Genomic DNA, 13666 nt, shown 5'->3' with positions numbered 1-13666 from the left:
TAAGCTGTCCTGGGCTTTTGCAGCTGCCTTGGGCTGACAAGAAAGGGGTTTTGTGCTATCACAGTGCTGGAAGCTGTGGGCTCACCATACGCTGGCACTGGACTGGAAGTGAAAAATATCTCTCTCTTCTGTATATTTCACTTGAATGCACAAGAGATTAAAGAGAGATTAACTGTGCAGCTTTATGCTATGTTTAGTATGATCTAATAGGATAGGAAAGGGGCTGTTCTGTTTCCCTTCTCACTGCAGATTCTCTCCCCTTCTTTTCTACTGGCCTTAGGTCCAAAGAGAGCTGGACTAGCAAATTGATTAGATAGCTCCAAGCTGGAAAGAGCCCAAGGTAAAGCATGTTTAATTAAGAACTTTAAGAAAAATGTGAAGCATGAACAAAGCTTGCTAGTATATAAAAGAGATGTACATGCTTGTTATAAAGAGGGCAGAGGTTGATTGCGCTCTATTTCACTGTGGAAAGAAAGCTGCACTATTCACTCTAAAGGAAATTAAAGTGGGATTTTGGAAAAACTTCTTTATTTAAAACTCTAGCAATGATGAAATGCTGGAAAAAGAATGCCTATCAACTGAAGGTTTAAAGAACAAATTAGACAAATACCTGCAGAGAGTCAACTTCAGCGTAAAATTTGGATTAGAGGATCACTTAATGTCTCTTCTGGCATTACATTTTTAATATGCATTTTTAACCTTAAGTTCTACCATATTTTCTTAATGCAGAAAATTCTGCAAAAGAAACTGAGTTCCAAAAGGTTTTTTTCTACCATCATCATTTATTACTGCCTCAGGAACCACTTACCTTGGATTTTTCCTGCAGCTATTGAGCCTTTCTAAAAACCATGATGCAATTACATCTACAGCTAGAATACTACAAAAAAAAAAGACCTCTCTATTCTCTTTACCCTTAAGGCCATGACCACTAAAAAATTAACATGCTTGTTTATTAAACACAACACCCTCAGTGAGGATATGCCTTATGTATGTTTCTGTTCCACTTAGGGGAAAAAAAAATCATAGACGAAATAGGGAAGCTAAAGATAGCTTATGGTAACAACCTTCAGTTACTTAATAACAAAACACAAATTAAGATTGATTTGGACACAATAGTTATTGTTATAGACAAAGGAAGTTGGGGTACATGGTACCTCATCTAAACACTGAAACGCAGGACTTGCTGTTACATCAGTGGATCCCTCATCTCCGCTACAAATTGATGGAGCTAGATCACAGACAGGTTCCTCCTTCTCAATTTCCACTTCTGTGCTACTGGAACTTTCTTCACCAGCCTGACTCATTTTTTGACGTTCTAGGAAGTAACAAAAAACCAAAATACAGTTAATTGGATCCGGGGGGTATATATGACTGTGCAAGATAAACGTATAGTGTAAAGAGCCCAACACCAACATGTGACACCCACGTTCAAATATCAAAAGTCCCAACATGAGCAAGTGAGGTGAGTCTACACTTACAACTTCATCAAAGACTTGTTAGTTGAGGCTGCGTTATCATTCCACCATTGTTTGAGTGTTTTTACAATTCTCTCATAGTCGCCTGTGTTACTGTCACATAGATGTTAGATGGCATGCAAAGCACTATTTCTTAAAAAACAGGCACTGAATTTAGGCTGGAAAAGGCCTCTGGTGTCACCTAGTCCAACCTCCTGCCCAAAGCAAGGCTAACCTCAAAACTCAACTGAGTTGCCCAGGGCTTTGACCAGCTGAGTTTTGAAAATCTGTTAAACTGGGGCCTCCAGCCATTGCCTTTAGGGAGGTCCTTACAAACAAAATCCCCAAGTGGGTGGAACTTCCATAGGTATAACTGCTATATTTTTTTTTCTCTGTCATTTCCATTTGACTAATAAAAAATTGTGTTTTCTCTCCATCCAACATACACCCACCTTTCCCAGTGTCCCTTGGCCTTACAGAGAGTAGTTACATAGAAAAGGAACCCTTTCGTAGAACATAGAGGTCCTGAGGACAAGAACTGCTCTAACTTGTATGAGTAGTATCATTAAAGTTATTAATATCTGTAAGTCATTGCATGCATTCTTTAAAAAAAAAAAACAAAAACAAACAAACCAAAACCCAACAAATCAGCCCTGAAACCACAAAGAATGAGATAACATTGTATAATCTCTGTGAATATGAGGTAGAAAAATACTGGAAAAAATAATTATCCTGAGATCTTATGTAGCTCTTATATAGTACTAACATTTCAGTTATGTACCCAGTTACATTTTCAGTATATGTGACATCTGCTAAAATAATGTGACCATGAAAAATATCCAAATTAACTAATACATGAGTAATAAGAAAACTTATAGGAATCAAACTGTATTTTGATACCTAGAGCAGTGTGGGATTCCTTTTTTCTTCCCCAAAATAAAGAGCTTTAAAACAGGCTAAAATACAAATTTTATAATTGCATTTTTTGGTATAAACTTTAACCTGAACAAATCTCTTCTCCAGATTAACTACTATGCAGAATAACTATTAGGTAGAGAACATTGTATTCTGCTGTAGGAAAAAAGTAATTATAAAACAAACCTGAATCAGCTGCCAAAGATGCAGAATCCACCTCAAATTAGTCAGTCTTTACATCGTTCAGCCTTTCATATACTGCATAGGTGTATGAAAGATAGATATTTCTCTCCTAAAATAGAGCTTTTTAATATAAATCAAGGACAATCAAAATCAAAACTGTAATAAAATCAAGAATTTTTGAGAATATTCCCATTGTATTTACTTGATTTCTCCATTGAAACAGAGCAATTTTACGTTCCAAAGCCAGAAAGCTGACAGTTAAGAAAAATACAATTGCTTTCTATAATTGTGGTGGGAAAATGGATCTAAAAATGTTTTGTTGTGTGTATCCGCCTTTTGAAAAGTCACTTGTCTGTAAAGGTAGTGCAATTTAAACTGGCAATTTTATTACTTTCTTCAGAGCTGCTTTGAATTCCTTTAGGAATGTTTTGACTTCTAGAGAGATTTCAGGGGCCATATTTGCTTATGGAAAAAAAAGCTACTTCATTATCTCTTCTGGAGGAGTCACAACATTGTGAAACAACTGTAAACATCATAGAGGCCAAGAAATAAACTCTGAAATACTGTACATAAACAAGTTTTCACATGTGTAATAGAGCAATGTTTCAACTGTGAAGAACTGCTGAATATTTTAACATACACATTTCATGGCTGCCGCTGCTGCTTTAGTTGTTTCTCTGAACATATTGGAAGAATTTAGACAGGGAAAAGCACAGTGGAAGCAACTCAAAGCAGAACAATGCCAGAAATTGAGAGCTTCATGGGTGTCGACATTTTTGTCAATACTTGTATGTGAAGCATAAAGTTGACACCAGTCAGAAAATACACTTCCTCACAGTATGGTAGTACAAAGGAGTCCTCACCAAGACTCCAATTTGCTGGCCAGGGAGAGAAGAAAACCAATCTTCTGAATCTGAAAAGTTTATAATACTATGTTGAGACACAGCTATAGACAACTGAGACAGAAAAATACAATTAGAAAGCCTTAGCTGGTGTGATGTCTCCACTAGTCTCCACTCCTTTTTGAGATGGAAAGGGATAGACAGAAAAAATAGGTATGATTATAGGACATCAAAATACGTTTAGTATTTTTCTATTACCCACTACATAATTAAATGTACAATTCAGCTTATGCACAATTGGGTATAGAAAGGTCAAAAAGCAAAGTGGAAAATGTGTATTTTTGCCGTATCTGATAAACAAACAGCCTAATTCAAATAGAAATAAAAGTTGTCATGACTTCTAAATTTATAGAATAATTCAACAAATATGGATGTTTTCAAACTGTAAAACTGCAAATAATACTATGGTGTTGATGCAACACACAGAATTGGAGAGAAAGGGAATTTTAAGTCTGTTTTGGAACCCAGGCCAAATCAGGCTGAGAAGCATCTTTGTGAAACAGCTTCAGGACAGCAATAATTAAAGTCTGAACTCAGATTCCCAAAAACTGTCTCCAGCACCTTTACTTTGGTAACTCTCCAGCAAACAGCAGCTTTCGTACACAAGGCAGTGCAGAACCCAGACAGGTGACACTAAGCTGCATTGTCTCTTTACAGAGTGACATGTAAAAAGCAGTAAAATTTAATTCTGAACATGAAGAAATACAGCTCCATGTATGAAGATGCATCAACTCTACTAGTTTAGAAGACACACACTCCAAGTGACCAACTTCATTAACATATACTGATAAACCCCTTCAAACTTTATCACATGCCTATAAAAATTATTAGAAAAATATTCAGGTTCAGAAAAGCATCAGTAAGATTTTGACACACAGCTTTACCTTTGAGCACAGGTTGAAATTGCTCCTTTAATTTTAAGCACAACAGAAGGGAAAAAAATCATAAAGCACATTCTTTCTCTCTGCCATTGTTACAGAATTAAAGGTATGAATTCATTAAACTATTTACACTGCTATTGCTGGAGGCAAAACCTATTTTATGTTGAAGAGAATATGTTCTAATGTCTTTTCCATTATTTTATTAAAACTTTTGTATAAGTGTACAGTCAAGGGAATTTATAATTTCAGTCTGCTAACATCAGGTCAGATCATGACGCCTCTGAAGTCAATTAAAACAATAAGCAGTTATTTGTGCAAGTAGTCTGATTAACTCCAGTGGAAATACTCCTGCAAGTAGCTAATTACTAGCATTACATCCAGGTGCACAACTGGACTTATAGATGGTACATTACTCATTGACTTGTGTGCTACTTTCCTTCCTGATGGAAATTACTGATTTCTTAATATATTCCCTCATTCATTCTTTCTTGCCACACCAATCTGATCTGTTTCAGTTAAACTGGGTTAGTTAAACTGGTGTAGACTGACACATAACTGCTCCAACTCACATGGAATTGTTTTGTTTAATAAAACACAAGTCTGAGGTTCAGCAAAGTTTAAACAAATAGGTCTAAATTCCCATTAAGCTGAGCTGGGGCCATAGGGACAGATCTCCTTCCACAGCCAGCTGCATCCATGAATGTTATATATCACTTCCTTCTTTGGCAGGAGGAGATACCTTCCTCCTTCCTCCATGCTGATCTGCAGAGGAACAGCTTTATGACTACTTTCTCAGGCAAAATCAGCTAAGCCCAAATAATTTCATGTTATGAGCTAAATCAGTTGATTTTTCTGGAAGCTGCTAAGGAGCACCTTCCCATCTGCCTGTGGGCAGCAAGGATGGCAGGAGACACAGGCAGTACCCACAGCAGGGAGGCAATGAGCAGAAAGAACCTCAGCTGTAAAGTGGGACATGGTGCAGGATATTTATTCACATATTCGCGATGCCTCCTTCTGCACACAAATCTGACAATGTAAAAATTACTCTGAAAACAAGGCAACTGACTTAGTGCTTCACCTTGAATTAGAAAAACTATATAATGTAGTTGGAACATCAGCACAGTGGCATCTAGTCAGACCAAGAGCTGAGCTAGCTCTGCATACTTCAGCCAGAACCAGATGCCCAGAGAGGCACAGAAGAATCCACCAGTCACAACATGGTGATGGTTCCATGGGCCCATGCCCTTGTAGGAGTACTATGGATTTTTCAATAACAGTGATCTTCTTTTTATCCCCTAACATTTTATTTCCTAATGTTTCTTTCCTAAAGTTAAAGCTTACAGTCTTGAAAGCAGCAGACCCTCTGTTTTAACCAGGCAGAGCCTGCACTTCAGCATGAAGGGATTTGTCTTCAAAAGACAGAGCTATGCCAACATATTAAATGATCAACAAAACTAAAATTCCATCATGTCCAATGGGACATTATAATATGCATGTGATTCAGAATGGATTGTTTGATTTAACTGTAGAACCTCACAGACAACTACTTCAGGGAAATTAAGCACATCACATACCTAACCTGCTTAACAATTTCTGTGTTAAGTTCCATTGCTCCCACTTGTTTTCAAGTCTCTGTTATTTGGGACAGAATCACCCTGAGCCACACACAGACTTTATTGGCTTGAGTTCTGATTAGATATGGTAAGATAGGAAGAATGTGAATGGTGAGATTTGCCACTTCCCTTTTCACTTGGTTTCCATGAGGAACTTCATTTCCTCAGAAAACTTCTGGTAGCGTGACAAACACAAAAATCCCTGAAATGCAAACCATTGTGTGCTTTGAAGATTGCTTCTCTCTGCCATCCCTGAGAAGAAATGGTTACCATCACTACATGTACACTAAAATGCTGTGGAGAAAACAAGCACAACGTGTCTTGCCTTGCCACTGAAACCCAGACAATGCCTTGAGAAACACAAAGACTCAAGGAAGCAGCTCAGAAATACATCACTGAAAAAATACATATTAGGAAATGCAAAGAAAGGAATGAAAGTAGGGTAATACAGACACTTCATAAGAGACACACATGAGAATGTTTAATAAACTTGGAAAAAATATCCCAACTATAAAATTCTTAAGCTGTATGATAAAGAGAAACATTGGTAAGTACCAAGTCCTAGTTGCAGTGATCCTTGCCCAAATTCTGGATGTTAAACTGAACAGAAATGTTCTTGCATCTGCAGGTAGGAGCCTCAGCATGAGCATGTCACCAGCAAGAACACATTATTTCTTCATTACAATTATAAAAAAATAGGTGAGCTTCATTTTGCCCAGGCAGAATGAGTTTAGCTGCCTGATCTTATTCTGTGACTAATTCCACTTGTAAAAGTTAGAAAAATGTATTCCTAATACAGCCTCTCCTGTATCTCCTTTTTATTTAATCCCTCCCTTGAAATCTCTCTCTCTTAGCCTAAAAGAGCAATGCTCTAGCAATGCTTTGGCTTCAAAATCTGTTTTATAACACTTCATAAGGTATAGTTTTTCTTATATTTTGCATAAATACTTCTGATTTTTGGCTTACAACACTGTAAGTATCTGGCAAAATCAATATTACAGCCAAAATACAGACAGTAAAACATTAAAAACATGAGGTTTCATATGTGTGCAGAAAGTAGAACTTTTTTCTAGCAATTTCTTTTCATGACTTTTCTTCAGTATTTTTAACCATATAAGTATGCTTGGAATGTATCTAACAAAAAAATAATATCTAATTAACACCAAAACGAACACAAGACAAAATATATACATACTTAAGGCTTAAGCATCTTGGAATGGTTTCTTGAACAAAGTTCTCAATTATGCAAAATTTGACAATATTAAAGACTACACACAGCATAGTTTGGAGCCCAACCTGCTAAACCTCTGCCTACACTAGGGGCACCGAATAGCAGGATTCTCCATGAAAAAGGGACAGTGTCAAAGCAGCACTAACGTTTAAGAGGTAGGAAGTGAGGGGAACAAACAGCAGCAGTGACTTCAGAAGAGAGTGGCAGTGGAAAGGCCCAGGTAACCATAGCCCCAGGACTCCCTTTGCACAGAGGGTTAATGGAGTTATTTAACGAATTGGATGTCATCTAGTGGAATTACAGCACATTGCACCACACTCCTTACAGGTCTGCAACTGTTTCCCTGACAAATTACCTAACATTTAAATTTAGTATTAGGTCTCCAGAGTGAGAATTTTGTAGTGTTTTTTTCCCTGAAACAATATTTTTCTGAAGATTTTAAAAGAGTAATTTCTGCTCCCCTTCATGTCCCAGCATAACTATTGGCATATTTTGTCTTTCTAGAATTTAATTTTTCTATACTAAGCTATCATATATATCCTATGGCCCTTTTTGTATTCCATCTAACGAGTTTTCCATCTAACAAATAATGTAAAGCAATGAAATAATTTAACTGGAAGGGATTTATTGATGAATGTGAATCTTTATTAAACTTTCCACAGTGAAAACTAAAGACAGAACCAAAAACTGAGCCCATCTTTTTTCCTCTGGGACACTCAGATCTTATTTCAGATTCATAAATAATCAATGACAGTGACAAAAATGGAAATGCAGCTAATGAGATTAAACGAGCTTGATGACCAAATATTATATATATGGCTTGCATGGTTATTTTTGTAAAAGAAGTAAAACAACATATGGAATGCAAAAGGGAGCAAATCAATATATTAGCAGCCCCAGATTTCAATTTCTTCTGTTGCAATGTAGCTAAGACAATGCACCTTTCAATGCATTTCATTCTCATTGTTGGCAGTAAACTACATCAATGAATAGAATGCAGCTCCTGACTTTAGATCATCAGTGCCCACATGCTCCACCTCATTTTTATTTTAAGTGTTGTACAATGATAACGTGGGCTATGAAACCCATAAAGGTATTGGTAACTGAATGCAGCAGTTCCCCACTTGTTTGTAAAGCCTGTAAGGAGAATTGCCTCATGACACACTTGCACAGGACTCAGGAAAATATTTCTTTGGCTGGCTACAGAAGTGCTAGGCTGTATGTTAACAGCTAAAAAGCAGCCACAATAAATTATGTGTTAGCCAAACCATCTTGACAGAGTCCAGCTTTGGAGCCCTGCAAAAAACTTTTTCCAGCACATCTGCCAAAGTGCTTCTTCATCCTCTGACCGAGGGCGTTTCAGCACATGCAGCCTCACTGTAGGCTTAAAGCAAAGACCAGACTGCCACCCAAAGACCTGCCACTGGCCCATCCCATTCCTCTCTTTGTCCCTGCCTGCTCCCTGCAGGTGTTAAACCCTGTGGCTGCAGAGGCTGCTGCATCAGGGAGCTGAGCGAGCTGCGACCCTTCCAGCACGGCTCTGCCGTTGGAAATTAACGCTCGGCTGCACCACCACTTGCCACGGACCAGGGAAAGGGGCCTCACGCCCTGAGGTACCTGGTCTTCTCCCCCAGGGCCCCACGGTGGGGGAAGACTCCCGCCTCCCCCCCGAACTCCTCAAGAAGGACTAAGGCGGCCCCGACCTGCTGCTCGAGGGTGGGCGCCGCTGGGCTCGCTTCCAGCCTCTGCGCCGGAGCCGCGGTTCTGCCTCCCGCGGCCCCGGCCAGTGTCCCCAGGCCGCGCAGCCCGGCGGGATCACCTGTGCAGCCCCGGCAGGGATCACCTGTGCAGCCCCGGCAGGGATTACCTGTGCAGCCCCGGCAGGGATCACCTGTGCAGCCCCGGCAGGGATCACCTGTGCAGCCGCGGCCGCCCCGCCCGCCCGAGCGGCGTCCCCCGTTCCCACGGCAACGCGGCAGCCTCCTCCGGGCCCACCTCTAACCGCCCTCCCCCACTTCTGATTGGCTCCAGCCTCCCTGCGCGCTGCCCAATAGAAACAGAGCACCCAAACGCTCCGCCTCCCCCCTTTCGCTGATAGGCTGATCCGAACGGCCGGCACCGCCCCCCTTCCCGCGCCGTTGTGCTTCCCCCGGCGGGGGGTGGAACTACGACTCCCAGGAGCCTCCTCGGCGCCGCCGGGGCGCGCGCCAGCGGCCGCCGCCCGCTCCCCCGCCGCCCGGTGCCCGCCCCACGTGCCCGCCCCACGTGACCGCGCGGCGGCGGCGGCGGCGCGCGCAGCGGCTGCCGGGCCCGGCCCGGCCCGTCCCGCCTCCGGGCGCTCCCGGGCGGCGATGCGGGCGCTGCCCCCTTGCTGGGGGTCTCTGGCGCGGCGGGCGGCGGGCGAGTGGCGGTGGCCGCCCGGTCCCCGCCGCGGCTGCAGCGGCTCCGCCGAGGCCGGCGGCCCTAAGCCCCTCCAGGAATGGGCGCTGCCCGTCAGCCCGCGGGGGCGGCTGCGGGTGCGGCTGCCCTGCCAGGTGAGCGTCCGCCCGCTGGACCCGCAGCGCTGCCCGGGCGCGGACCGGGTGCTGGTGGCCGTCAGCAGCGCCGCGGGCCGGCAGCGGGACCGCGTCCGGGTGGAGTACGACGAGGCGCTGGAGCAGATGGCGATCGTGGCGGACGGCGTGGACAGCAAGGCCGCCGTGGACGTCAGGACGCCCGTGAAGTTCGGTGCGGGAAGCGGGGCCGCTGGGCGGGAGAGGCTGCGTGGGGCGGGCGGGCGCCCGGAGCCCCGTGGGGCTGCCGGGCTGGGCCGCTGGCACTGGGGGGACTGGTGGGACTGGTGCCGCTGGGACTGGTGCCGCTGGCACTGGGGGGACTGGTGCCGCTGGTGGGACTGGTGCCGCCGGGACTGGTGCCACTGGTGGGACTGGTGCCGCTGGGACTGGTGCCGCTGGCACTGGGGGGACTGGTGCCGCTGGTGGGACTGGTGGGACTGGTGCCGCCGGGACTGGTGGGACTGGTGGGACTGGTGCCGCCGGGACTGGTGCCACTGGTGGGACTGGTGCCGCCGGGATTGGTGCCACTGGTGCCACTGGTGCCGCCGGGACTGGTGCCACTGGTGGGACTGGTGCCGCCGGGCTGGAAGCCCCGCGGGCAGCGGGCACTCGGCCCTGGGCATCCTGCCCTCCCGCTGAGGAGGTTCGCACCCTCCCAAGGAGTTTCTGTGTTTCCTGACTTCCCGTGTGTTCAGATCATCGCTTGTTGTTGATCTTGGCGCCAGCAACGTGTAGCGCCAAAGCTTGTGCTGGGAAGGGGTGGCTGCAGCGCAGCGCTTGGGTTTTTGCTCTGGCAGCTGGTGTTCCAGGAAAGATGGAACTGCAGCTCCGCTGGGAAGCAGCAGTCCTCGGGATGTGCTGTGCACACCTGCAGCTCAGAGGCTGTTCCCAGTAGGGTTGTTGGAGCTAACAGCTCTATTAGGGCCTGTTGTGCTGAGTGGCCGTCCCCAAGGATCAAAAAAACTGGATGTTAACAATGCAGATGAAGTGCCAGGAAGGGTTCCCCTTGTCTCTTACAAGTCTTGCACTGTCTTTTTGAGCACAAGGCAAAAATCTGTGCAGTGCTCCTGGTACGGAACCTACCAACAGCTGGGGAGAGTTGCTGTAGTGCCTGGAACCAATTAATATCTGTGCTGGACTGAAATACTGACAGTGGCTCTAAGTTTAGGGAAGGAAAAGGGCAAGATTGCTGGGATAATTACTCTCACTGAGCTGAGGTTTAGAGAGATTGACCCAGAGAGATTTGTGTTTAGTCTTTGATGTGTTGGGGTTTTTTCCTATAGGTTTGTGCAATGGCCTGTACAGTGTAGATTTAGTTTCACCAAGCTGGAAAAACTTCAGTGAACAAAAATCCTGGTCTTGGTTTGCTTCAAGTAGTTGTTCAAGACTGCTGTTTTATTTCATGGGATGTTCTGCTGCAGTTGTGGCATGAGAAATGGTGAATAATCTTCTTCTACCTATGCTTCATACCTGTCATCTGTAACTTCTGTAGAGCATGGTGTTATATTTTCTTGATTACCCCTTTTCCAAATGCTTACAGCAAAGACATTCTGCACCTTTTATCTTCTTTTATGTCTTCCCCCCCCCCGTATCTTCAAATCACAGACTGGTTAAGGTTGGAAGGGACCTTAAACATCATCAGGTTCCAACCTCCCTGCTATGAGCAGGGACCAGGCTGCAAAAAGCCTCATCCAACCTGGCCTTAAACACCTCCAATCTTGAATTCTGCTATGTCATGTTTTGGGGTTTTTTTTCTCCCTCTTTTCATTTGTAAGACCTGAACTGCATACCATTCACCATGCAGAAGTACTATGGATTTATCACAGCATCATTCTCTTTCATTTTCTGGTCTTACTCATACCTATAATTTACTTGGTTGAGATTTTTTTTGGACACTGTTTATAGCTGAAGAGGTGTTTCTTAGAGATGTTTACCAAAACTTAGGGTCTCTGTTGTTTCCTAAGAACTAATATAAGGACAGACATTTAGTAAAAGAATTCAGGGGCTTCTCCCTATCCCTGCTCTCAGTGTGCATTACTTTGTCTGTGTCAGAATGGCCACACTGATTTGTACCATGAGCCCAGCTAGCCTCTGTCCTGCCTCCAGCAGGAGTCCTGAACAGACTCTCAATGAAGAGTAAGAACAAGACAAACACAAATGGTATTTCATCAAAGTGTTCTCTTAGCTGTCAACTGTTTTCCATTAGAGGGATTTTCTGAAGCTCAGCCCTGCAGTGGGATCTCTCTTCCAAGTATTTGTTTATGCATATAAAGCATGTCAGGGTGAGAGCTTCCTGGCCAACTCCATGCCTCTTGGCAAAGTGCCCCACAGGGCATACCATCCATTAAATTTCCTGCTATTTTAAAATTTGAATATGTGATATTCCAAGATCTTTCTGCAATTTGTCAGAGTTTAACTAGTCTGAGTGATTCAGTCCCATTCATTAAACTTTTCATCCTTGCTATTTGTGTTGGTTTCCAAATTCATGCAGTGTTGAAGATGATGCATAGTTTATAGTTAAAAGACAACATAGGACTAAGGATACTGATAAAGACATCTGAAAATCCAAGCTTATTCTCTTAAACAGCTCAACTGTTACCTATATGGACTCTTTCACTGAACTGTAGCAGAACTGTCTTCTCCAAGAGACTTTTGTGGTTTTGACTGTACCCAAAGAATTGTCACTTAGGATTACAGACAATCAAACTGAAACCCAGCATCCCATTTATTACCCTTAGTTTCTCTGGTAGCAGGTGTGTCTGGTTACTGTAGCTTTTAGTAAGTTAATATTTCAGTTTCTCCAGGTTCTATTACGTGTTACTCTAGTAGTGGTTAGAATTCATTGTATTGGGATCTGGAGCATCTCACCCTTCATGATGATTTTCAATGTGGAGAACTTTCCTAAAGGTCTCAATAATGAATCCTTATTTATGGGGAAAAAAAAAGTAATTTAGGCTTTGTCCTGTCTTTGAGATTTCATTGTAATTTGAGTGTCAGTCAGCCATGCAGGCTGCCTTGCAGTCTTCCTTCTTGGAACAGGCTTTGTTAGTTTGTAGATTTCTAAGCTGTTGCACTTGGGTTTCTCGTAACCTCCTGCAGTTTGTGGATTATAGTCCCTTCCCACTTGTTGCTGTTTGTCATCCCATAGTTAGCATGATGTTAGCATTGTCTGGGCATGCTGTTATCCAGGCATATCAGGAGATAAATTTCCTGAAACATAAAATATATATATATTTATTTTTAGTCACTGGAGTAGAATTGATATTTGTCAGTAAGGGTCCTCTCAGCTCTGGCTTGTTTTAAGTGTTCTCCAAGTGGTAGTTTGTGCTTAGGTTGTTCCTTATCTTTATTTAGGAAAGAATTATCTGCCAAACATCATTGCATAAGCAGAAGAGCTTATCCCTCAAAAAGCACATCTCAAACCAGAAAGAACCTTGTTGCTCTTCAAGCATTTTGGGGTTTCTCTGGCCTTCCTTGCATGCATGAGGAAGATGTTAACATGGTTCTGTTTAGACCATTTTATCTGAGCTCTCTTTCTGTCACCTAGCTCTGAGAAGTTGATGATAATGTCTTTACAGTATCCTAGCTTCTGTCTTCATTTTGCAAGTTAATTTTAAAAGTTTTTAGGTTGGAGCTTATCCAGGAAGCTCTAAGTTTGCTAAAAACCTTTAAACTCTGCAGGGCACATGCAGAAAATGCTAGATGGGGAGCTTAAATGCAGATTTTAAATCAAAGGCAATTTGTATTTACCTTACTGGGTTGCTTACTAACGGATCTTCAACCTCTGAGTGTCTGGTCTTAGGCTGTGTTTAGTCTTTCAGTATCATACACGATCTGATAATCCTCTAATCTTCATAAATTATAGATGTCAATTAATTTCTCTTTAGTTTAGCTTATTTATTTCTTTTCATTCAGGTTCCATGTACATGTTA

General features: G+C 43.0%; 2 protein-coding genes across 2 annotated transcripts in view; one reads left to right on the top strand and one right to left on the bottom strand.

Moving 5' to 3' along the window:
* Window positions 1–9026, bottom strand: part of CCDC146 (coiled-coil domain containing 146) — a gene marked incomplete at its 5' end in the record, with an annotated part of 79986 nt that extends 70960 nt beyond the window's left edge. The window contains 2 exons of the mRNA XM_051624130.1: window positions 1155–1315; window positions 8999–9026. Of these exons, the coding sequence (XP_051480090.1) occupies window positions 1155–1315; window positions 8999–9026 (189 nt within the window). The remainder of the gene's footprint in view (window positions 1–1154; window positions 1316–8998) is intronic.
* Window positions 9027–9461: 435 nt separating this feature from the next.
* The window catches only part of FAM185A (family with sequence similarity 185 member A), a 39867-nt gene continuing 35662 nt past the window's right edge, over window positions 9462–13666 (top strand). The window contains exon 1 of the mRNA XM_051614010.1: window positions 9462–9906. Within this exon, the coding sequence (XP_051469970.1) occupies window positions 9531–9906 (376 nt within the window). The 5' untranslated portion in view covers window positions 9462–9530. The remainder of the gene's footprint in view (window positions 9907–13666) is intronic.

This window comes from Apus apus, chromosome 1, assembly GCF_020740795.1.
Source record: "Apus apus isolate bApuApu2 chromosome 1, bApuApu2.pri.cur, whole genome shotgun sequence".
Classification (NCBI taxonomy): domain Eukaryota; kingdom Metazoa; phylum Chordata; class Aves; order Apodiformes; family Apodidae; genus Apus; species Apus apus.
Note: the sequence above shows the minus strand (reverse complement) of the source record. Positions and strands in the feature narration are given on the sequence as shown.